Source organism: Podarcis raffonei, chromosome 2 (assembly GCF_027172205.1).
Source record: "Podarcis raffonei isolate rPodRaf1 chromosome 2, rPodRaf1.pri, whole genome shotgun sequence".
Classification (NCBI taxonomy): Eukaryota; Metazoa; Chordata; class Lepidosauria; order Squamata; family Lacertidae; genus Podarcis; species Podarcis raffonei.
The window spans coordinates 107,692,090-107,716,660 of NC_070603.1; the positions used below are offsets into that span (position 1 = coordinate 107,692,090).

Genomic DNA, 24,571 nt, shown 5'->3' on the forward strand with positions numbered 1-24,571 from the left:
CGTCCTGCTGTGAAGACCATCACCTCTGCTCCGACGTAAATCGGCGACCCGGGCTTCTGAGCCAGGGCACACTATCAGCAGATAGAACTGCGCACACAGAATAGGCATGAGGCTTGTGGAAGCATGCTACAACTACAGATTTATTAATCATAAATCAGGACAAAGAAAGATGAGAGAACAGCTAAAAGCAAAAGCTATACACCCAAGGGAAGTTCCCAGCATACTGTGCTGGAATGTAAACAGACCTGTGACACGTAACAATCCTTAAGGTGGAATGGAAATGTCAACAGGCTCCACAAGGCCTGTCGCAGCCATAGGCAGGCCCAGAGGGGCCCAATGTAGCTGCAGGAAATCCTGCCAGGGCTCACTGCATGCTGTGGAATATTGAGGGGGGCTGGCCGCCTGATTGAAAATTGGTGCCCCTGCAACCAGTGCAGCTGCTTTGAAAATGGGGTAATATGGAATCTCAATGGAACCCCAGCCAGGAAGCTAGCTGCTGTATTTGGGGCCAGTTGGAGTTTCTGAGCTGTCTTCAAGGGCAGCCCCACATAGAGAGCATTGCAATAACCCAGTCTGGAAGTTACTAGAGCATGGAGTACAGCGACCAAGTCATCTCTGTTCTAAAGCAAGCTGTAGCTGGCAAACCAGTCATATCTGGAAAGCTACCTATGCATGTGTGGTAATATTTTTGAGGAATTGGGCACTGCTTTTCGCTGAATATGGATAAAAGGGGGGTGGAACCACTTCACAATGTTGTCCAGATGGTACAGTACCCCATACATATTGCAATATTGCAAGTGGGAATCACAGTTTCAAGGGGCTGTAAGTACAGAAGCACACACAAAGGAGATTTGTTTCATTTATAATGTAGATGGTCGACTAACAAAGAAGCGCTGCTGGGAAATAAATAATGAAAATTGAAACGATTCTTGGATTTATTAATATGCACTTAAGATGGTGCTTATTTTCTTACAGGGAAAGAACTGGCCTCTTTTATGATAACAGCTGTCAGGATTGTGTGTGCCAGATAGTGGTTATTTTTTATTTTATTTAAAAAAACCCTAGTTATTAAGGAATAGATAAATAAAGCACAAGACAATGTCCTTAAGGCAAAATTAAATCATGATATGAGCAGAAGGGGAGGGGAGTTAAATCGATGGGTTTAATCAGATCTCTCCTGTTGTTGTGCACTATGGAATCAAGATGTTGTGAAATTAAAATGAAAGGAAATGGAAAATAGTATTTAAAGTTTAAATTAAAAGAAAAGGATTACCTTCTTACTGCTTCTTGTTAGGAAAACACATCATATGCACGGAGTATGCTGTTGAGCCATGCGTTCAGCTACCAGAAGGTCAGAGCTTTCAGGAAGATGGCAACTTGGAAAATGTGGGATATTGCTGAGATTACAAACAGGGTCGCTTGTATTTTGTTATGCTATAATCTCACTGTACAAATGCAGAATTTGGTATCGGACACAGCACTTTGGACTCCTGAGAATTTGCACTTAGAGCACAGGAGCATAGGATAGAAAGCTGTGATATACTGAACCAGATCTTTGGCCCATCTGGGCTCAATATTGTCCAGGGTTTCAGACAGGGGTCTGTCTCAGCCCTACCAGGAATTGAACTGGCAATCTTCTGCCTGCAGAGCAGTTGCTCTACCACTGAGCTATGGCCTTGTCCCTTAAGGTTGTGGAAATAGATGAGCACATCTGTGTTATGTCCCCATGCTCAGTTCCCGCTGCCATCGGTCAACATGGTCACCATGCTGGGAAACATCCCTGTAAAAAGCTGTTACTGGGGAGAGCTGACGACACTGGCTAGATGGATGAATGTTCTGACATCAAATGGATGTTCCAATGAATGCCCTTCCACATTCAGTGAATGGGTGAGGGAGAGGCAGGATTGCACCTAGAAGCCCCCTAGAAGCAGAATACCTGCTCTGAGTAGCTACATGTCCAGCACTGGAGCAGTACAGGAAATAGATATATATATACAGTGGTACCTTGGTTGTCGAACTTAATCCATTCCGGGAGTCGGTTCGATTCCCGGAACAGTTCAAAAACCAAGGCACGGCTTCCAATTGGCTGCAGGATTTTCCTGCATTCAATCAGAAGGTGCGTAAGCAGCGCCAGACATTCAGCTTCCAAAAAACAGTTGCAAACCGGAACACTCACTTCCGGGTTTGTGGCGTTCAGGAGCCAAAATGTCTGAGTGCCAAGGCGTTCAACAACCAAGGTATGACTATATGATGTGTGGGCCTTCTTTGGTGACCAGACAGAGAATAAAGCCATGCAAAATTGGTCAATATATGCAAATGTGTACCGATCCTAAGGTAACATTCCTCTCTTCCTGTCCTCAGATGCCGCTTCTCCTAGTACTGAGCTTGCTGGCGCTGACGACACCGCTACCTGGCGACGGGGCGCTTCATCTGAACACCTCCGAAGGTAAGAACCTCTGTTCCCCTTCCCAGCTTCCCCACATCTGCTCAATGAGCTGCAATTCTGGCTTGCTGAATTCCCTGTGGGGTGCAAATGAATGAACAGCTGAAGGCTGGTTCTTTCCAGACACTTCTCCCAGTTTGCATCACACATTAAACGTCTGCTCAAACAACCGTTTCTCGTTGTGTTTCTGTGTCTTTGACATTGTTAGCGTTTCTTATTATTTATTCAGCAGTTAAAATATTGCCGAGAAGCCTGCAGCCGAAGGATATCGAGCGACTGGGCCTAAGTGCGTGTGTTGAACTTACCTCAGATCCCTCTTCGCTTTGACCTTTTCCTCAAGCCTTCTTTGTTTTCAACCCACCCTTTCCTCCAAGGACTCCTCCTGGTGTGAGGACCTCCCTGGACAAGTGGATCTTCCCCACCTTGCTTCCAGTACACCCTCAATCGGCAGACTTATCGCTGCCACCACCGCACCAGGTTGCAAACCACCACATTTTGAGAGGGGCTCATGTGAGCGCCAGCTATTTTGACATTCCCACAATGCCCGCAGGGTTGCATTGCTCTGAGGCACTGTGGGTATGTCAAAATGGTGGGTTTCTGCCTGCCTGTGGCTGCCCCTCTGTAAATTTGAACTGAATGGTTGGGGCAGTAGCAGGTGGCTGGGCCCAGCTTAGATGCTGCACCCCCAGAACTCAATAAACACACAAGACGTAACCGGCTGTACTTTTGAATAAATAAGGTATACTATTCATTGTATCAAATTGTAGATTTCAGCGGAAGTCTCATAAAGTTCAACAAAAAAAAGCAGAAGACCTAGTGAATCAGTTCATTCTTTAGTCAGTTCATGCAGAAGGTCCATACATGTATAAGTGTCTGTGAAAGGATTCTGTGGAACTGTAACAAACCTTCATGTGGATTACTGGACTCTATGAACAGACAGGTGAAATAGACACTTATACATGTATGGACCTTATGAATGAACTGACTAGAGAATGAACTGAGTATGTTTCACGTAACCATAGGTTTTTGTTGTTGTTTTGGACCCGCAGAACTGCCTGACCATGTTGTGTATGCCCACTGGCCCTCCTTCCCTCAAATTCCTGCCTCTCGGTCCATTGTCTGCTCTCTGTGTATCCATTGTATCCCCCGCCCCACAGTTTCCCTGCCTTTCTGGGACCTCTTTCTGGTCCTTAGTCTGCCCCTGTCCAAAGCTGTGTGGTTTAACGCCAGCCAAAGCGACAACTCTCCCTTCCCTCAGAGAACCTGAGTTGCGAACATCCTAACTGCTTTGTTCCCTGAGCAGCTGGAATGTTCATGAAGATTTCAGGCCCTCACGCCAGTCGTTGTCACAGTCATCCTTTGCCCCACTTTACAGTTACTTAAACTATTATTTATTATTTTACTTTTATTTATTTGATTTGTATACCCTTATCTGTATATCTCAGGGCAGTTCACAACCTGAAATCAGAAACAGGCTACAGGAAACAGCTTGGTACTATTTACAGTAAATAGAGGATAGTCCCCTGAGGTAAAATGGAGGACTGCCCTCTGTAAAGTAGGACACAGGGCCACCCTTGCCACTTGTTGCCTCTGTTAGTTGTCATGAGCTGTGGCGTATTTGGCCTGGGGTTGTCGCTTGATTATATTTTGGATGGTGTTTTTGTGCTGTTTCCTCGTTTCAGCATGTGATGCTTTTATGATGGAAAGAGGGATCTTTCTTTGTGGTAAAAACCTGATGCGGAACATTCTTTTAGCCAGCATAAAAGAATATTTATGAGGACTGAGCTGTAAGCAAATACATCCAGCATTGCAGCTGTTACAGCAGGGGTTGCTTCTCCTTTTTTGCCAAAGTTGTTGAGATTTCACAAATAAGTTTTTGAGCTTGTCAGGGAACTGCCATCGGAGAAACAGGAGGTGAAAGGGCTCACAGAGGCTGAGAGAGACTTATCAGCTGAGGAGGGAACCAGCAGGGGGAGAGGAGGAGCTCCAAGGGAAAGTGAGTCGGAGGGAGGGCTCAGAGACACTTCCAGCGAAAATAGTGGGGAGGTTTCAGGACCTCCCATAGGGACACCCACTCCTCGCCGGAAACTGTCACGCCGAGAGTCCAGAAGACGCGTTTCCGTTAAGGAACTTTTATGCTGGAAGAAGTTCCGTAAACGCCCACTGTCTGATTCTACGAGCGACTGATGGAGCCATGCTTAAGGAGCTCCGTCACAGACAGAGGTTTGTGGACTTAGCCAAACTCTGAGGGACTAGGACTTTATGCACAAGCAGCTCATCATCCCATCACAGAGCTACTGTATTTTTAATGGAATTTGCCGAAATCTACACTACCGGCATGGTAGATTTTCACAGACATTTAAGCAATTTTCATTCGGACATTGCTTACTATGCCCTGGAAATTCAGGACATCGGGCAACCCTACTTGCCACCCACTCCTGAGACGGTATCAAGAAGAACGATGGATGTGCATTATAGGACCAGGGAGAGTCCTGGGTTCAAATCCTCCCTCTCTCTCACGAACTTCACCACTGCCAACCTAGCTTTTTGAAAGCACACCAGTGCAGGTAGATAAATAGGTACCGCTGCAGCGGGAAGGTAAACGATGTTTCCGTGCGCTCTGGTTTCTGTCACCGTGTCCTGTTGCGCTGGAAGTGGTTTAGTCCTGCTGGCTACATGACCCAGACAGCTGTCTGTGGACAAATGCCAGCTCCCTTGGCCTGAAAGCGAGATGAGCGCCACAACCCCATAGTCGCCTTTGACTGGACGTAACCGTCCAGGGGTCCTTAACCTTTACCTAGTAAAATGTGGTAACTACTGTGACCACCTTTAGGGAAGGATGAGGTAGAATTGTAATAAACATGGGAGTTTCTGACACAAGGGTGGGGGCCAGTTCTGCTGTCCTCAAGAAAAAAATATCCATAGAGAAAGCAGAGTTAAGGATAAAACACTAAAAAGGGGAGTTACAAACAAACATGCTAAAAGTTATTTAATATTTCGGGTTGCCATATTTCAAAAAGTGAAACTCCAGACACAAAAGTTGTTTAGTTTTGCCCAAAGCTGTTGAATGTTTAATGTTTCATAAGAAAGCATGCTATGGCTGGCATTTTTTTTAAGGTTTGTGTGTGTGTGTGTGTGTGTGTGAGAGAGAGAGAGAGAGAGAGAGAGGGGGGGGGGGGAGAGAGAGATTTTCACCTCATCCTGTAGACACTGGCGTTTTAACCTTTCCCTCTGCTATTGGTTTTTCTAAAAAACATGGTGTGCTTTCTAGTGATGCATTTAGCATCATGTCTAGTGTGGCCCTTACAGTAAAACAGTATGGATTCTGCGGCTGAATAATTATTTTAAAATGTTCTTTATTGGGAAGTTGGCTCTGCAGACTGGCTCTTTTGTGAGGGAGGAAGTCTCCCAACAGCACGTCCATCAGCTAGTCAGGAAAGTACTGGCTGTGTGTACATTTAAGGATGTGCCAATTCCCCCCCCCCCCTCTTCCTGGCTTAGCTGGTTGCCAAAGATAGGAATCTGTTTTTCACCTGCTTTGGCATCTTTTTGCTGTTGCAATCCTTTTCCGGGGCTCTTCAAGTCCCTCTGCTTTCTCTCCCTTGTTTAGCTGAAAGCATGACCAAGTACAGTGGTACCTCGGGTTACGAACTTAATTCGTTCCGGAGGTCCGTTCTTAACCCAAAACTGTTCTTAACCTGAGACGCGCTTTCGCTAATGGGGTCTCCTACTGCCGCTGTGCCATCGGTGCATGATTTCCGTTCTCATCCTGAGGTAAAGTTCTCAACCTGAGGTACTGATTCCAGGTTAGCGGAGTTTGTAACCTGAAGTGTTTGTAACCTGAAGCATTTGTAACCCGAGGTACCACTGTAAACATAAATTAAACTGTTTGGGGAAGGAAGAAGAAGAAGAAGAGTTTGGATTTGATATCCCGCTTTATCAGTACTCTAAGGAATCTCAAAGCAGCTAACAATCTCCTTTCCCTTCCTCCCCCACAACAAACACTCTGTGAGGTGAGTGGGGCTGAGAGACTTCAAAGAAGTGTGACTGGCCCAAGGTCACTCAGCAGCTGCATGTGGAGGAGCGGAGACGCGAACCCGGTTCCCCAGATTACGAGTCTACCGCTCTTAACCACTACACCACACTGGAGAAACACCCATTCAGATAGAGTGGAACCCCTACTCCCCACCCCAACCCCAAAAGCTGACTTTTGCTAGATATTCCAGTATATATCCAGCTGTAACTGCTGCATGTTGCTGGCATCCGTCTGTCTCGGGAGATAATGGAACAGTGCGCTTTTGGGGATGAGGTCAAGCTGTTGGAAGGTTGCAGCACCTGCTGTGACTGTAGAGACCATACACAAATCTGGAGTGGAGTCCCAAAGGCGGTTGGATGGTATCTTGTATCCCCCCTTCTAGCAACTCCTGCAGCCAAGCTGGTGCTTCCTGCTGCTTGCATACATACTGTATTTTTCCGTGTATAAGACGAGGGTTTTTTATTATAAAAAATGCTAAAAATTGGGGGTTGTCTTATACACAGATAGTGCAGAGGTGGGATGGGCGATTGGTGGCTGCTGCGAGCTGGAGATTGTCTGGAGATTGTCTGCAATGTTTGGGTAGGTGATTGGTGGCTGTGGCAAGGTCTGCTGGCGATTGGCTGCTGCGGCAATTGGGCGGGCGATTGGTGGCTGGCGGTGAGCGGGCAGACGATTGGTGGCTTAACAGCTCTGGGCAATCTCCCCCCATTTCCTCAATTTGGAATTCCCCAAAATAGGGGTCGTCTTATACACGGGGGGCGTGTTATACACAGAAAAATACTGTACATTTGTAGCACATAGCTTCCCCCCAGAAATCCCGAGAATTGTAGTTTTTCCAGAGCTACCATTCCAAGTTCCTGTCACAAACTACAGTTCCCCGGATTCTTTAAATGAATGCTCTATACATTCTTAAATTAAGCTTTTTCGGATAGGGGGACAAGCCCTGGTCACATATCTGCCTATGAATTTCTATATCTTAAAAGTCTGTTATTTCAGAGTTGGGAAAATTCATCAGATTGGAGTTTATTTTTAGCACTGGTGAGCGATGGATGTTCCCCCCTCCCCCAAATGTCTAAGGCGCATGAAGTCACAGCTTGGCAAGCCATACTTTAATTAAGCAGGAACACTTAAAATGCTTAGAATATTGTTACAAATGCCCAGCGCCTGTCCTTCTTTCTGCCAAGCCCTGGCGAGAGCACATGGAATCTCAGGGTCTGTGTCCCTTTTGAGAATAGAAGACACGGCGGAGATTGTCATGCTTTAAGAACTAGGGTTTGTTCACCTATTTACACCCTTGGTCTGCTTGGAGGGGGTCCAGATCGTACAGCATGGCCCAGAGCATTGCAGGCAGTCCTTCCTTCCACCTCGCCAAGATGGAACGCCCCTTTCTTCTTCCCAGAAGCCTCTCCCCCAGAGCAGTTTCCCTGGCAATCTCCAGCCTCTGGTCACACCTGGGACACTGAGTTGTTGCAAACCGTGGATGGCACTCTATTGTAATACTAACAGCTCTCCTCTTCCCTCAACCAGCCAGACTGGTTTGTGTAAGGCAGCCCAGGAATCCCCTTGCAGCTTATATTCTCCCTTCACATCACAAAGAACCCGGAATCCTAGCATTTTTTAATTTCTCGGGTTTTAGGGGTGTCCCTCCCTACTTCTATAACAATATCGTTGGGGTTGTGGGTTTTGTCCACACCAGAGCATGATGTCTTCCGCCATCCAAGTGTTGCTTTTTATTTAAGATTTTCTTGTGCTACAAAACAAATAAACAGGGGAAAGTACTTGTCATCTCCACTTTCAATTGATTGAGTCTTTTTCACAAGGTGTTGTTCTTCTTTCCTTCTGTTGCATAGTGTTAGTGTGGGGGTTTGTGTCAGCACCACTGTGGGTAGGTCCTTTGTTTTTATGTATACAGGTGTGGGTGGGTGGGTGTATGTGTGTGACATTGTGAGAGGAGGGAGAAATCCCACATTTGAAGGTGAAAGGTCCCAGATACAGCTGTGATGGGGAGAACCCCTACATATGATTGATTGATTGATTGATTGATTGATCGATTTTCATTTACAAAAGTGTTTGTACACCGTCCTCTCTCAAAACATCAGGGTGGCTTATGACAGCATAAAAACATGTAAAAGCAATACAAAGCAATCATGAAAAAGGCTCGCTGCTCAAGGGGCATTTTAAACAGCTGCATAGGTCTGCTGGCATAATAATAATAATAATAATAATAATAATAATAATAATACAGTGGTACCTCGGGATGCAGACTGGATCCATTCCGGAGCCCCATTCACATCCTGAACAGAACGTAAGACACGACAGCGCATCTGCGCATGTGCGGGTTGTGTTTTGCAGCTTCCGTGCATGCACGTGACGTCATTTTGACCGTCTGCGCATGCGCGGGCAGCGAAACCCAGAAGTAGTGCGCTCCGTTACTTCCGGGTCGCCGCAGAGTGCAACCCGAAAGCGCTCAACCTGAAGCGTATTTATCCCGAGGTGGCGGGTGGCGCTGTGGGTTAAACCACAGAGCCTAGGACTTGCCGATCAGAAGGCCGGCGGTTCGAATCCCCGCGACGGGGTGAGCTCCCGTTGCTCAGTCCCTGCTCCTGCCAACCTAGCAGTTTGAAAGCACGTCAAAGTGCAAGTAGATAAATAGGTACCGCTTCGGCGGGAAGGTAAACAGCGTTTCCGTGCGCTGCTCTGGTTTGCCAGAAGCGGCTTAGTCATGCTGGCCACATGACCCAGAAGCTGTATGCCGGCTCCCTCGGCCAATAAAGCGAGATGAGCGCCGCAACCCCAGAGTCGGCCACGACTGGACCTAATGGTTGGGGTCCCTTTACCTTTACCTCTGTAGTAGTAGTAGTAGTAGTAGTAGTAGTAGTAGTAGTAGTAGTAGTAATAATAATAATAATAATAATAATAATATAGCTTTCAAGAGACGTCCGAAGAAAACACCTGCCAAATCCCCACCAGAAGACTGTTCCACAGCATGGACCTGGCAATGCTAAATGCCTGCCTTCTGGCTGAGGCCGGTCTGGCCTCTGTAACATCAGGGGAAACTCACAACCTTCCTCCAATGATTAATGGAGGAACAGGTTGGTGCAAATCCACATATTGCTATGGCATGGACATGCACCCTGTCTGAACAGTCAGGCTGCATTTAAAGCACATGACTGTCCCGGGAACCGTTGTCTACCGCTCAGAAAACTACAGTTCCTAACACCCTTAACAAACTATTGCTCCCAGGACTCTCTGGAGGAAGCCACGTGCTTTCAGCTTAGGGCGCATTTACGCAGCAAAATAGTCAGTCTCCAAAGACTAATACCAATTCAGTTCTTCCATAGATGCCTATGAGTTTGCAGCCAAAGCCGCACCACCCACAAACAAGAGAATGGCAGGAGCTGACTTGGGGTAACCCCGAGGTACATGGCCATATTTTAAAAAGGTTTAGCAAGAAAACCTGAAGCGAGGGAGCTCCCTCCGAAAACACAGCCCCATAATAACTTGGTGCTGTGGAATATTGAAAGATTGAGAGGGAAAAAACCTGGCAACTGGGCGGTGTGGAGGTGGGGGGGAATAAGAGTCGCTGGAACACTGCAGACAGAGAAATGTAAATATAGAAAGGTTAGAAAGGGTTGTCTCATTACCGTTTTTTGGATAGGTCATTTCCTGCTTCCTGCTGAGCAGCTCTTTTCTAAACATCCTCAGGGACAGAGCAAGAGAGCTGGCCATAGACATCAGTGGAGAAATGAAACACTGTGATGCAGCTGGGGATGGTACACTTCTGTCTTTCTGTGTACACACAGGCACACACAGAGAAAAGAGCCGAAGGATAGGGAAACCGTCCAAAACAGGCTATTGAGGACTGAGCATGCTCAGTGGACATGGAATTCTGTTTGATGGTTGAGAAGGAACTTAAGAGACCTAGAAATTGTTGGATGGGGCAAGGGGGGAAGGAAACTAAGGCATATCCATTGGGACATAATAACTAGAAGAATATAAAACTAAGTATGGTTTAAATAAGGTTTTGAACTTGCTGAATTTGATTGGAATAAAGAGGAATACAAAAAAGGGGGATGTGAGGAGGTCAAGACAGAGGGGCATGGAACTTTATAAATTTAAGAAAGTGGGTTTTTCTTTTTTCCTATTTTTCTTTTTTTCCCTGCTATATATTTTTGTTTTTCTGTTGTATTTGTTTTTTATATGAGCTTTATGTATGGAAATGATGCATTTTGAAATGATGAATCTTTTGTTTTGTAAAACTTTAATAAACATTTATTTAAAAAAAAAAAAGAAACTAAGGCATATCCAACTAGTCTTGCAGTCTTCTTCTTCTCCTTCTTCTCCCATCACTTGTAAGATTGTCTTCCATGAGCAGGGTCTTAACAGTGAGTCCATAAGATAGAGTACTGTGGTACCTCGGGTTACATACGCTTCAGGTTATAGACTCCGCTAACCCAGAAATAGTACCTCAGGTTAAGAACTTTGCTTCAGGATGAGAACAGAAATTGTGTGGCGGTGGCGTGGTGGCAGCGGGAGGCCCCATTAGCTAAAGTGGTGCTTCAGGTTAAGAACAGTTTCAGGTTAAGAACGGACCTCCGGAACGCATGAAGTACGTAACCAGAGGTACCACTGTAGTTGCTTTGGAAGACGATAATCAGGCATCCGAACAACATGACCAGCCCAACAAAGTTGATGCTGAAGAATCATTGCTTCGACACTGGTGATCTTTGCTTCTTCCAGTACACTGACATTAGTTTTCCCGCCTTCCCAAGAAACGTGTAAAAAATTTAGGAGACCCGTTGATGGAATATTTCAAGGAGTTGGAGATGCTGTTTATAAGTGGTCCATGTTTCACAAGCATACAGAAAAGTTGGTAGTACAATAGCTGCAATAGGGGACAAAGACCCCTCAGCTCCTATGGTTCCTTGCTTTTGATTTCAAGGCGGGTGGGAGAGGCATGTTTGCGGTTCTCCTGGAAAGAGCCCCCAGCAAAAAGGGGTCCATGGTGGGGATGCTTGTCCTTCCGAATGACAGGTATGTCACTGGTATTACAAATGAAAATCAGCATCCAAACCATTCACCTTGACTTTAAGCAGGAGCAAATGCAAGGACTCTGCTTCCCTGGAGACCCCTGCCCTAGTACGTGTCATCAGAGAGCTTTGAAATGTGAGGGTGCAGCCTAGCCCTGGCTCTTTTCATTTTCCCTGCGACTTAGAATTCAGTGGCCGCTCTCTCGCTCTCTCCTCAGATCCCAGTCGGAGGCCTGTTTAGAATACTGATAGCTGAGCTGACCCATATAAGGGCCAGAACTCTGTCTGAAATGCTGGCTTTTTTCAGAGGCAAAGGCAGGAAGATCTGATAGCAAAGGGAGGCAATTGCTTTGTTATCTGGCAGAGCTCCTGTGATGTTTCAGCACTCGCACAGAAAGCGAAAATTCAACAGGTGAAGCTGTTCCCCTGTCAGGTCACCTGTTGGATTCCTGACTGTCAGGTTGCTGTAGAATCAGCAGATGGCAAGAATTAAAGAAACAAATGGTCCGGCCTGCTCTTCCGCTTTTATCAGAGTTAAAACTTAAACTGCTGCGGATCAAAGGAATTGCTACAGGAGCCTGCACAAGAGCTGGCAGCCTTATGGGAATCACAGCAGAGTAAGGGCTGGCAAAATTTTGCCTTCAAAGGAGAGCCATGTCTAAGAACCTTAAGAAAGCAGGAGAAAGGCAGGCGTTGAAGTAAAGGCCAATTGAAAAAAGACAGTCACGGAACTGAGAAATTGCACAAAACAAATGAAATACCGTGAAAATCCCTTTAACGTCTTTAACATCAGCAGTAACATCCAGACCAAGGGACGCGGGTGGCGCTGTGAGTTAAACCACAGAGCCCAGGACTTGCCAATCAGAAGGTCGGCGGTTCGAATCCCCGTGATGGGGTGAACTCCTGTTGCTCGGTCCCTGCTCCTGCCAACCTAGCAGTTCGAAAGCATGTCAAAGTGCAAGTAGATAAATAGGTACCGCTCCGGCGGGAAGGTAAACGGCGTTTCCTTGCGCTACTCTGGTTCGCCAGAAGCGGCTTAGTCATGCTGGCCATATGACCCGGAAGCTGTACATCAGCTCCCTCGGCCAATAAGATGAGCGCCGCAACCCCAGAGTCGGCCACAACTGGACCTAATGGTCAGGGGTCCCTTTACCTTTACCTTTAACATCCAGACCATGGGAGCATCTCAGCCCTGTTCTTGACTTTGTTGAAAATCTGGAACAACTTGTCTTGTATTCCTTGCTTTGAATTTGTGCCATTTAGGTTTTTAAACCTTTTTGTAAAAGCAGCCCTAAAATTTTCACAGCTGAGTCCTCAACCCTTTATTACTGTGCTTTGTTTTCTTCAAGTTGGGCTTTGTTTAAAACTTGCCATTTAGGTTTTCAAACCTTTTTTGTAAATTCAGTATTAGAAACTGTACTTTTGAGTCCTCAATCCTTTATTACTGCACTGTGCTTTACCTAGGTTGAGCTAGGATTAGAATACTTCAGAATTTTTTTTGGGGGGGGGTTCTACCCTTTTTTTGAATTTTGGTCATTTAAAGTTTGTGATTTTTCTATTTCCTTCTGAGGAAACTGAATAGTTCAGTGAAACGACGTTTGTAGCCAGCGTCCCGTTAAGGCTTTGTTCTATCTTAGGTTTTTCTATTTTTTTCCTTAAGCTTTTTGATTTTTTTTTATTTAGTTTATTTCCATAAGATAATATTTCTCGCCGATTAATTCTAGTTTCAGGGATTTTCACGGTATTTCATTTGTTTTGTGCAATTGAAGTAGAGGCAGCAGAAACGTACTTACAGTGGTACCTCGGGTTAAGTACTTAATTCGTTCCGGAGGTCCATTCTTAACCTGAAACTGTTCTTAACCTGAAGCACCACTTTAGCTAATGGGGCCTCCTGCTGCCACCACACCGCCAGAGCACAATTTCTGTTCTCATCCTGAAGCAAAGTTCTTAACCTGAAGCACTATTTCTGGGTTAGCAGAGTCTGTAACCTGAAGCGCATGTAACCTGAGGTACTACTGTATTAGGGCTGTGCACCTATTCCAGCTGAATGCCAGATCCTGAGCTGAATCGGGCCAGCTGAGGTTGACCCAGGATTTGTCTGCAACCCAAGATTTGGCCAGAGTTGATTGAGGAGTGATCTGGAGCTGTCAAAGGAGGGGAGGCGGCCCAGGAGAGAGGAGCAGCAGCGTGCAGGCTGCCTGCGTGTGTTTCCTCTTCCCTCCCAAATGTATATTTCATTAGGTTTTTGAGCCCCAGTTAAAAGATTATGCAAGGCTCTAGATTTGGTATGCGGCTGCTCCGAAGTGCTGAGTAAGGCTCTGAATTAGATTGGGGGTGGGGTGGGCATGCACCGCTGTCATGGACTGGCTGGATGCAGAAAAAATGTGGTGGGAGGTACCAGCTGGGAAACCCCTGGGGGGAGAAGGCTGAGAGCCAGGGGACTGTTGGTGGGACTGCAATGGGTGGCCAGAGGGTAAAGAGGCAGCAGAATGGGAGGAGGAGGCGTCAGAAGCTGAAGGGGCAACAGGGTTTAGTGAGCAGGAGGAAGCTGGGGCAGAGAGCAGTTCAGAATCAGAGGCAGAAGCAGAGGCTGGAGAGGAGAAGGGTCATGTGATGGCCTGGGAATCGGATGCTGAACCTGAGGAATCCCAGCCTGCACAGGATTCCCCGCCTCCAGAACCAGCTGAGCCAGGGCTGGGGCATGAGCCCGAAGGGTCTTCACCTGTGCTGGATCCTCAGGTGCAGGCACCAGCTGAGTCTGCTCTGGCTCCTGAGGGGATGGAGGACCCATTGCCTGCAGGTGCTCCACCCTCAGCCCCGTCAGAGGAAGCTGAGGTTGCCTCTGGGTCCGGTAACCCTCCAGCCGCTCCTGAGCTGCAGAGGCCCAGGGCAGAGAGGCGGAGGGAACTAAGTTCCCGCAGGAGGAGTGCTCGCCTCTAGGCCAGGAGAGGCGAGTCACCTGAGGATCGGGGCCTCCCTATGCCTCAGGGGAGATAAAAGCCAGCCAGCCCCAGCCCCAAGTTGCAGGAGCAACATCATTGGTTGTCAGTTCCAGCCTGATCCCTGACCTGCTTCCCTGCCGGAGCTCCTGACCACACCTGACGCCCTGCCCTGCACCCAGCTTTGACTTCTACGGACTGCCTTCATTTTGCACCATCGACCTCGGACTGGACTTGGACCTCACCTCTCGGTTAGCCCCCGGGACCAGCACAGGTCAAGAGGCTGCTGAAGAATCCAGGGAGTCTCCCCCTCCTGCTGTGAGCATCTCCCTTCTCCCCTGGTCTCCCAGAACACAGAGAGAAATAAAGAGGGTGGAACAAAGAGAGACCAAGCGACGGAGTCTTAGGCTGCTGGGAAAGGAACCAGGGGAGGAGTCTTAGAGAGCGCAAGTGCCTCATTGGCGCAAGACCTACTGGGAAGGGTGGTTGAGACCGCTAGGACTGAGCTGTTCCGTTGATTTGAATAAAGATCTCGCTTTCCTGACTTGGGGTGATTTACTGTATTGTTTCATTGCTGACCACTCCCTGACTTCAGCTCCTGACAACAGCCCTAGTTCGCATAGAACTGCCTGCTCCCATAGGAACCTAGGATGCTGCCTTCTACTGATGAGTCAGACCACTGGTCCATCAACTTTAGCTCAGAATTGCTTGGCAGGGGCTCTGCGGGGATTCAGGCAGGGAGTCCCTCCCAGGAGATGCTGGAGATTGAATCTGGTGTTGCTGCACCACTGAGCCATGGCCACACCCCTGTCCTAATATCCACGGAGACCTTTCCCCAGGTGCTCCCTCAGTCTGAAGTGCAGGCGGTGGCTATGATGAAGGGGGACTTTTTAGCAGCGCTACCTGCCCCACTTGTGGAACAGTTTCCCTAGAGCCTGGCACCGACGTTGTTATCAGCGCAAGGCAAATACTTCCTTGTTCTCCCGAGCTTTTTAATGCCTTCTGACATTTTAAGAACACCTTTTGAAGATAATTTTAGCACCGTGGAAAGACTGGGTTGAATATTAGCGCCCTCAGTCTTAACAGAAGTTTCTTGAGGTTTTTTTCTTTAAAAAACACACACCCTTAATGAAGTTGTTCAGCACGTTCAATCGATGAGGCTCTTGGATTATGGTCATTGCTGCCTATCTCCCTAGGCTGATGTGGGATTTCTATATTGAATTTTCTTGCGGTGTTGTTACACCATGCTTTAAATTCTCTTTGAAAACTAATGGCTGTATGTTGCCTGGACAACATAATGTTATCCGAGTGGCATGGCCTCCACTACCTGCGGCAATATATGCCTCTGAATGCCCGTGACTGGGAATGTGCTCAGGTTCTGCTTGCAGGCTTCCCATGAGTCAGCCACTGCAAGAACAGGATCCTAGACTAGATGGCCGCTGGCCTGATCCAGCACGCCCCTCTTACATTCTTATGGCCATGTGACCTAATTTAGAGAAGACTGTCCTTGGTTTGAAGGGCCGTCGCTGGTCCAAGTCCAGTTTTTTTGTTGCATTGTGGGCATCTGTCTGTCTCGAGAGACAATGGAGTGTGCCTCCAGGGGTGAAGTCAAATGGCTGCATGAGCAGCACAGAAGTGACCTGCCTGGGACGCAAGCCTGGGCACTGGGTATGGAGTTCCTGGGCCGCCCAGACAACAGGGTGGGACTCGAACCAATGGATTCAAGTTACAAGGAAGGAGATTCCGACTAAACATGAGGAAGAACTTTCTGACAGTTTTTAAAAAGAGAAGATCAGTATTGCCAAGCCCTGTCTAAACAATATAGCTTTCAAAAGACGTCAGGAAGGATTGGGGAATCTTTAAAGAATATTTAGAAAACTATGGAATAAAGGGAAACATCTTGGCAGAATTAGACTGATCCCTGTATTGTATAAATATAAGTTCGTAGGGAGGTGAAAACAAATTACATAAGAAATATGTAACTGTGCGGTATAAAGTAATGGATAGATAAAGTACAGTGAGATTAACTGGAAGCCAGTTTTAAATTTCTTCTCTATAAGTTTTATAATTGTGTTCAGTATCAGGAGTATATATGATGATAATTCTATTAATCTTCTTGTATCTTATAGTGTGTCAGTTTGTTTGATTTTTCTGTTATTTGTTTGTTTGTTTACTTGTATGCACGTCTGTTTTTTCATAAATGTATTTATTTTAAGTTAATAAAGATATATATATTTTTTAAAAAAGACGTCAGGATGGACGGAGGGACCGTTCCTGCCAAATCTCTGCTGGCAGGGAGTCCCAATTTTCCAGGGACAGTCCAAGAACTATGAAAGCCATCCAGGTGTTTGATCTGATCTTGGAATGTTCCTCTTGCCCCTAGCAATGCTGCTGCTGCTGAGCTCAAGGAAGAGGAGGAGCCACCACTCATCCAAGGCAGCAGTTGCAAGGAGACACCCCATTGCCTCCCCATGGCCACCACTGCCAGCCTCCTCTCTTGGGCAGCCTGTAGTGGCTGCTGGAGAACGGGCAAGGAGGAGAGGTCGCTACCATTAAGGCCCTGCCCCATGTGACAAACCGGCTCTGAGGTGCAGGCAGAGGACATGGCTGCCCTGGGCAGGAAGAAAGGAGGAGCAGGGGGGAGTGCAATAATAATAATAATAATAATAATAATAATAATAATAATAATAATAATAATTTATTATTTATACCCCACCCATCTGGCTGAGTTTCCCCAGCTACTCTGGGTGGCTCCCAATCAAATGTTAACAGCTTTAAATATTAAAAACTTCCCTAAACAGTGCTGCCTTCAGATGTCTTTTAAAGATAAGATAGCTGCTTATTTCATTCGCATCTGAAGGGAGGGCATTCCACAGGGTGGGCGCCACTACTGAGAAGGCCCTCTGTCTGATTCCCTGTAACCTCACTTCTCGCAATGAGGGAACCACCAGAAGGCCCTCGGCGCTGGATCTCAGTGTCCGGGCTGAACGATGGGGGTGGAGACGCTCCTTCAGGTATATAGGACAAAGGCCAAGGAGTCTTGATTTTAAAAAACCACTTTGCCCCTTCCTAAAATTCATTTATTAGTGTGTGTTTCCCTTTTTGTAAATCTACCAAAGAATAAAATCAAATCAGGATTTCTACGGTTTTCTCAGGACAGTGGAGGGGTTGTGTGCTGTGTCCCGCTGGTGAAGTGGTGGTCACAGTTGCCCTTCTTCTCATAGGAAATGCTCTGTGAGGCGAGGGAACAAAACATGGTGGAGTCAAGGAGGGTCAGTTGGGGTGGTGGCGTCGTCGTGAGAAATGTCCCTATTTCCATCTGACGAATGTTGAAGGGAATGCAGGGCCTGCTGCCCCAAAGGCTGTTGTGTTGCGTCTCAGGGGTGTGGGGAACCACCAGAAGTCTCCCCTCAGTGGATCTCAGGGATGGAGAATGGAGCACAAGGGATCAGGTGGTTCTCAAGGTACGGTGAGCCCAAGTTGTTTAGCGCTCTGCGCATTATTGTCGGTTAAACCACAGAGCCTAGGATTTGCACATCAGAAGGTCGGCGGTTCGAATCCCTGCGACGGGGTGAGCTCCCATTTCTTTGTCCCTGCTCCTGCCAACCTAGCAGTTCAGAAGCACATCAAAGTGCAAGTAGATAAATAGGTACCACTCCAGCAGGAAGGTAAATGGCATTTCCGTGCACTGCTCTGGTTCGCCAGAAGCGGGTTAGTCATGCTGGCCACATGACCCAGAAGCTGTACGCCGGCTCCCTCGGCCAATAAAGCGAGATGAGTGCTGCAACCCCAGAGTCATCTGCGACTGGACCTAATGGTTGGGGTCCCTTTACCTTACCTTGAACCTGGCCCAGGAGGAAAAGACCACCCAATGCAGCTCTCTCTGCAGCAGAGTAACACATTTGCAGCAATCTGCTCCTGCGAGCAGGTCCATCCACTGCTACGTCAAATCAGCCTCTCTCTTCATCTGCTGCTTTCTTAAGGTGATCAGCAGAGCTTGCAAGTGCCCAGAACTGGCTGGATGCTGATCATCCAGTTCAGTCCATATGGTTCCTTTATTTTTCTATTAAAGATGAGCCGAAGAAAGGAAGGGGGGGGGGAGATTGTGGTTTGTTGATACGCAGGTTGAAAGCGGAGCTGGGACTAAGCTGGCGTTACACCCCTGATTTATTCTTCTCCCTCAATCCAAAGCACCAGTTTGTTTGTTCTTTAATCATACTGAGAGATTGGATTTGATAAGGTCATATGTTCGCCTCAGACTCCACATGGTAGCAATTTAAGGTTTGGTTCAGGAGGCCAGATGGAGTCAAAAGCTTTTCAGAACTCAATGGAGCAAGCAACAATAGCCGAAATCTGTGCTTCCTCTTTTGCATTCCCTCCCCCCCCCCACCTTTTTGGTATGTAGGGATAAATGCCTTTAATGAATACGAAAATGTGGTTGGTGGTTTGCTGCTTCTTTGTCTGGAAACGAAACCCACTTGAATGCCTGTTAATTACACGGCAATTTTCTTTGTTGAGGAGACTGCTGAGCGGTTTGCCTTCATTACAGGCTAACATAATTATCAGATGCTGGGGACAAACAGCAGGGGACAGCCATCTCCATCATACCCTATTTTTGAACTTCCCAGGGGCTTTTGGCTGCCCACTGCTGGGTACTAAGTGCTAAGACTAGATGGGCCTGTAAACTGATCCAGCGCAGCAGTTCTTAAGTTCCTAATGTTGCAACTTTGGGAGACGGTGTATTTTACTCTGCTAAATTTCTAGGTTACGCCAACTCCGGGGCTTCCAATAGGACCAAAGCTGCTCAGTTAAAAAAGAAAAGTTTACGCGGCACATCGTTAAACTATGAAACTCACCGCCACAGGAACCAATGGTGGCTACCACCTTGGATGGCTTTAAAAGCAGATTGGACAAATTCTTAGAAGAAAGGCAGAATAAGGATAATAATAAATTCAGCTCTGTACTCTTGCTCAGAGTAAACCCCTTGTCCATTCCTTTTAATAGGCCTGCTAATCTGAATGCTGCCTAATAACAATAACAAATATTCTTTATATACTGCCTGAAAACTGCTAGGCCCTGGGTCTGAACATTTAGGAGATTCATAGGGCAGAGACATTCCAGGGCCCAAAAATGCTTCACTGGGAATTTGCTAAAGGTAAAGGTAAAGGTAAAGGTACCCCTGCCTGTACGGGCCAGTCTTGACAGACTCTGGGGTTGTGCGCCCATCTCACTCAAGAGGCCGGGGGCCAGCGCTGTCCGCAGACACTTCCGGGTCACGTGGCCAGCGTGACAAGCTGCATCTGGCGAGCCAGCGCAGCACACAGAACGCCGTTTACCTTCCCGCTGGTAAGCGGTCCCTATTTATCTACTTGCACCCGGGGGTGCTTTCGAACTGCTAGGTTGGCAGGCGCTGGGACCGAGCAGCGGGAGCGCACCCCGCCGCGGGGATTCGAACCGCTGACCTTTTGATCGGCAAGCCCTAGGCACTGAGGCTTTTACCCACAGCGCCACCCGCGTCCCTCTAGCAGGAATTTGCTACCTGCTTTTAAAGTTGCTCAGACCACAGGGCAGTTGCCCACAGACCCTGGCAGATCTAGAGCAGGGGTCAGCAAGGTTTACCTCGCCTGGGCCGATTCACTTCGGCGGAGATCCCTCTGTGGGCTGGATTGCGCACACTCACGCGATTTCCGGCACCTGTGTCTGAGCAGGTGCGATTTCCGGCGTCGGCGCAGATCCAATTTCCGGCATCTGTGCATGCGCAGACACTATTTCCAGTGCCGTGGAAGCGAGTCACCATACTGCGCCAGTTTAGCGCAGTGCAAGGGGATTCGCCGACCGGGCAGCTCAGTTTGGGGGACCATAGGCCTTAGGTTGCCGACCCCTGATCTAGAGAGATTCCCCATTGACACTGTATTTTCAAGGCAGCATCATACCCCTTTAAACAGTCCTGGCTGTTTAAAGTGGTATGGATCCCAGGAACTGCAGTTTGTTAAGGGTGCTGAGAGTTGGTAAGAGACCCCTGTTCCCCAGCAGAGCTATAGTTCTCAGAGTGCTGCAACAGTCAATCCCTCCTCCCAGGGAACTCCGGGAATTGTGTTCCTTCCAGTTGACCCAGTCACCCTTGTTGGCGCCTGCTCTTTTCTCCTGTTTCGTTTGAATGGCCTTGAGAGAGCCCTATTCCCATTGCTTCTCATGGCCATTTTATGCCCCTTTCTAAGGTCCGACAAGGGATGCAGGTGGCACTGTGGGTTAAAGCACAGAGCCTAGGATTTGCCGATCAGAAGGTTGGCGGTCCGAATCCCTGCGATGGGGTGAGCTCCCGTTGCTCGGTCCTTGCTCCTGCCAACCTAGCAGTTGGAAAGCACATCAAAGTGCAAGTAGATAAATAGGTACCGCTCCAGCGGGAAGGTAAACGGCGTTTCTGTGTGCTGCTCTGGTTCGCCAGAAGCAGCTTAGTCATGCTGGCCACATGACCCAGAAGCTGTACGCCGGCTCCCTCAGCCAATAAAGCGAGATGAGTGCCGCAACCCCAGAGTTGGCCACGACTGGACCTAATGGTCAGGGGTCCCTTTACCTTTAAAGTCCGACAGAGCACAGTTCCTACTTGGAGCAAGAGCTGAAACCTGAAGTGGTATCTCAGGAACAGCATCACGACTAGCTGCAGCCAGCCAGCCCCTTTGCCTTCCGGGACAAACTCACAGGTACGGAAGAGCAACATCTTCATCTCTTAAAATGATGCTGCTGTTAGAGGCACAGCTATCAGGGCCAGTTGTAAAGTTGGCAGCCTCTTGAAGAAGAAAGAAAATCCATACATAAATGCAGCTACATTGTGAGCATAGGAATAAATCTCCCTGTGAGGTATTGATGGTAATCAGTAACTCATTGTTTTCCCCCAATCATTCCTTAGCCTTCCCATAATGGGGAAGAAAGTCAGTTCCCCCAATGGGTGTTTTTCTCAACTACATGGTTACAGTAATTGCTCGATTTGCATGCGCAGCTCAGGTTTTTTCCTGCACTGATCACACCTGTTTCTTCCCTTTTGGCTCGGCTCAGCCAAGGCACAAAACCAAACCGGTGGCGCATCTTTCCTTAGCAACCTTCCAAGAAAGGCCTCCTTCCTGTTTTTCTTAAATAAAATATAAGGTCAAGGTACCCCTGCCCGTACGGGCCAGTCTTGACAGACTCTGGGGTTGTGCGCCCATCTCACTCAAGAGGCCGGGGGCCAGCGCTGTCCGCAGACACTTCCGGGTCACGTGGCCAGTGTGACATTGCTGCTCTGGCGAGCCAGAGCCGCACACGGAAACGCCGTTTACCTTCCCACTGGTAAGCGGTCCCTATTTATCTACTTGCACCCGGGGGTGCTTTCGAACTGCTAGGTTGGCAGGCGCTGGGACCGAGCAGCGGGAGCGCACCCCGCCGCGGGGATTCGAACCGCCGACCTTTCGATCGGCAAGCCCTAGGCGCTGAGGCTTTTACCCACAGCGCCACCCGCGTCCCTTAAATTATATATACCGTATTTTTTGCACCATAACACTCACTTTTTCCCTCCTAGAAAGTAAGGGGAAATGTCTGTGCGTGTTATGGAGCGAATGCCTGTGGGTGGCGGGGGGGATCTGCTGCAGTCGTGAGCAGAGGATCCATGGTTCCCCTTCCTTCCCTCCTCTGTGGTAACAAAGCATGGATCCTCAGGATTTTTGCATTGGGCTACTCCAAACTCACTGTCAGATCACATGTCTGTGGCCACATCATGAACCACAAAAATCATATATCCACTATTTCGTTTAGAATATTTTTTTCTTGTTTTCCTCCTCTAAAAACTACGTGCGTGTTATGGTCTGGTGCGTGTTATAGAGCGAAAAATACGGTATATATATATATATATATATATATATATATATATATATATATGCCATAGAGTCATTAGGCCAGCTGAAGGCTTTTGCAATGGTCTTTTCCCTTGGCTTCGTGGTGGAGCGGTATATTACAATTATATGAGTTGTGCCGGTAGAATGATGTTCTGTCATGTTGCTGTTGTTGTTGCTGCTTGTTTGTAAGCCGCTTTGGGATTCATTGAATGGAACGCTGCATAGAAATGCAATCAGTCAAGTGAAAGGGGATGACATGGGACGCCTCTAGACTGTCACCGTTTTCTGCAGGAGGGAGATGAGCGCTCGCTTGCCCGGTTTGCGCATTAGAAGTGGATTCGAGGGCTCTGTTGCCCCAGAGCAACAAATCCAATCCTTTCTCCCTTCTTGTTTTTAAAGCTGTGACAGACTCTTTGTGGTTTGGGCAGTGACAGGGGAAGTGCATTAAAAAGCGTGGGGTGAATGAATGATTAACGGAAAGACGGTTTAAACGCCCCGCAAGCAAATCAGGACGTATGCTTATTGTCGCTTAAGCGCCCTATAAACAAATCAGAATAAATGCCAAATAAAGACTTGGTATAAACCAACCTTCCTGTAAGCTTGTTGCAGGCAAACCCAAAGAACAAAAATCAGGAGATTCATGCACGCACGAACATGAACCGACACATCATCTCTCCGCAGTTCACGCATTCTGTCACGCTGAATACCGTATTTTTTGCACCATAACACTCACTTTTTTCTTCCTAAAAAGTAAGGGGAAATGTCTGTGCGTGTTATAGAGGGAATGCCTACGGGTGGCATGCCTACAGATTTTCCTCCTCTAAAAACTACGTGCGTGTTATGGTCGGGTGCGTGTTATAGAGCGAAAAATACGGTACCTGGAACATTCTTTGCCCCACTCTGTTCATTAACTTGCATTGTTCCAATCATTCCACATAGAATCACAGCATTGCTGAGTTGTAGGGATTCCCAAGGGTAATCTATTCCAACCCCCTGGAAGGCAGGAATCAAAACCAAAGAAACCCTGGCAGATAGCCGTCCAGCCTCCATTTAAAAACCTCCAAGGAAGGAGAGTCCATCACCTTCTGAGGGAGTCGGTTCCACTGTCAGAACGACTCTTGCTGTCAGAAATTCCTTCCTAATATTCAGCCAGAATATCCTTTCCTGTAACTTGAATCCAGTGGATTGGGTCCTACCCCACCAGAGCAGCCAAAAAAACAGCTTGCTCCACCATCCATTTGACAGCCCTTCAGATATTTGAAGATGACCATAATATCACCTCTCAGTCTTCTCCAAGGCAAACATACTCAGCTCCCTCAACCGTTCCTCATAAGGCTTGCTTTCCAGAGCCTTAATCATCTTGGTCACCCTCCTCTGCACACATTCCAGCTTGTCAAGGTTCTCCTTAGACAGTGGTGCCCAGAACTGGACACAGTGATTGCTGCTGAGCCATTGTCAACCTGCCTGCCAAGACCTCAGCGGCCATGCTTCAGCCAGTTTTGCAGAAAACAACTCCCATTCTCTCCCTCAAGTAGATATAGATAAGCTCAACAGAAGCTGCTTTTAGGTATCTGGGACTTGAGTTACTAAACCTTGTCCAGTAACACAGGCCCCATTGGCATAAGAAAATAGGCCCAGGGCCTCCTCCAGAATCTTGAAGAAACAGCCTCCCTTAGAATACCATGGAAGGGAGCCTGAGGATCATCTACTCCAACCCCTTGCAATGCAGGAATATGCAGCTCTCCCATATCAGGAATTGAACCTGCAATCTTGGCATTGTCACCACGGTGCTCTAACCAGCTAAGCTATGTCCCATCCAGCTCTGCAGTTCTACGATTCCATTCTATGTTCTCATTTCTTCCTAACTAGAACCTACCTATGAGGGGGGTTATAATTAGCCTTTCTTGTACATGTGATTGGCTCCTGCCAAGGGAGAAGAAATGGCCAGTTCTTCCCAATGAGAAGGCTTAAAGAGGAATTTGTATTCACACACCATTTTTTGAAGACATCATGAGAGCAGGTCTCTCCAGGGGGTCTCCACGCCTAGCTGGATGATTCACCAGCCATATCAGCCTAAAATCCCTCGGAAGCCATCTCCCTAGATCGGCTTCTTCTATTTTAATTTATCGCCTCACTATCTTAATAAGGGTATCTGCAGACACATTATATTTTCCGGGCAGGATTTTAGCAGCTATCAGAAATTTAGGTTTGCATAATCAAAGCGGATTCAAGTGATCTTCCTGCCTAGCACAACAAAT

The 24,571-nt window shown here is 47.5% G+C and overlaps 1 protein-coding gene across 2 annotated transcripts in view; it reads left to right on the plus strand.

Moving 5' to 3' along the window:
- GABBR1 (gamma-aminobutyric acid type B receptor subunit 1) overlaps positions 1–24,571 on the plus strand; it is a 308,383-nt gene that overhangs the window by 72,659 nt on the left and 211,153 nt on the right. For both annotated transcript variants that reach the window (XR_008329165.1, XM_053378896.1), the window contains exon 3: positions 2,362–2,446. Coding sequence is in view for 1 of the 2 variants with exons in the window: in XM_053378896.1 (XP_053234871.1) it covers positions 2,362–2,446 (85 nt within the window). In the remaining variant the exon portion in view is untranslated. The remainder of the gene's footprint in view (positions 1–2,361; positions 2,447–24,571) is intronic.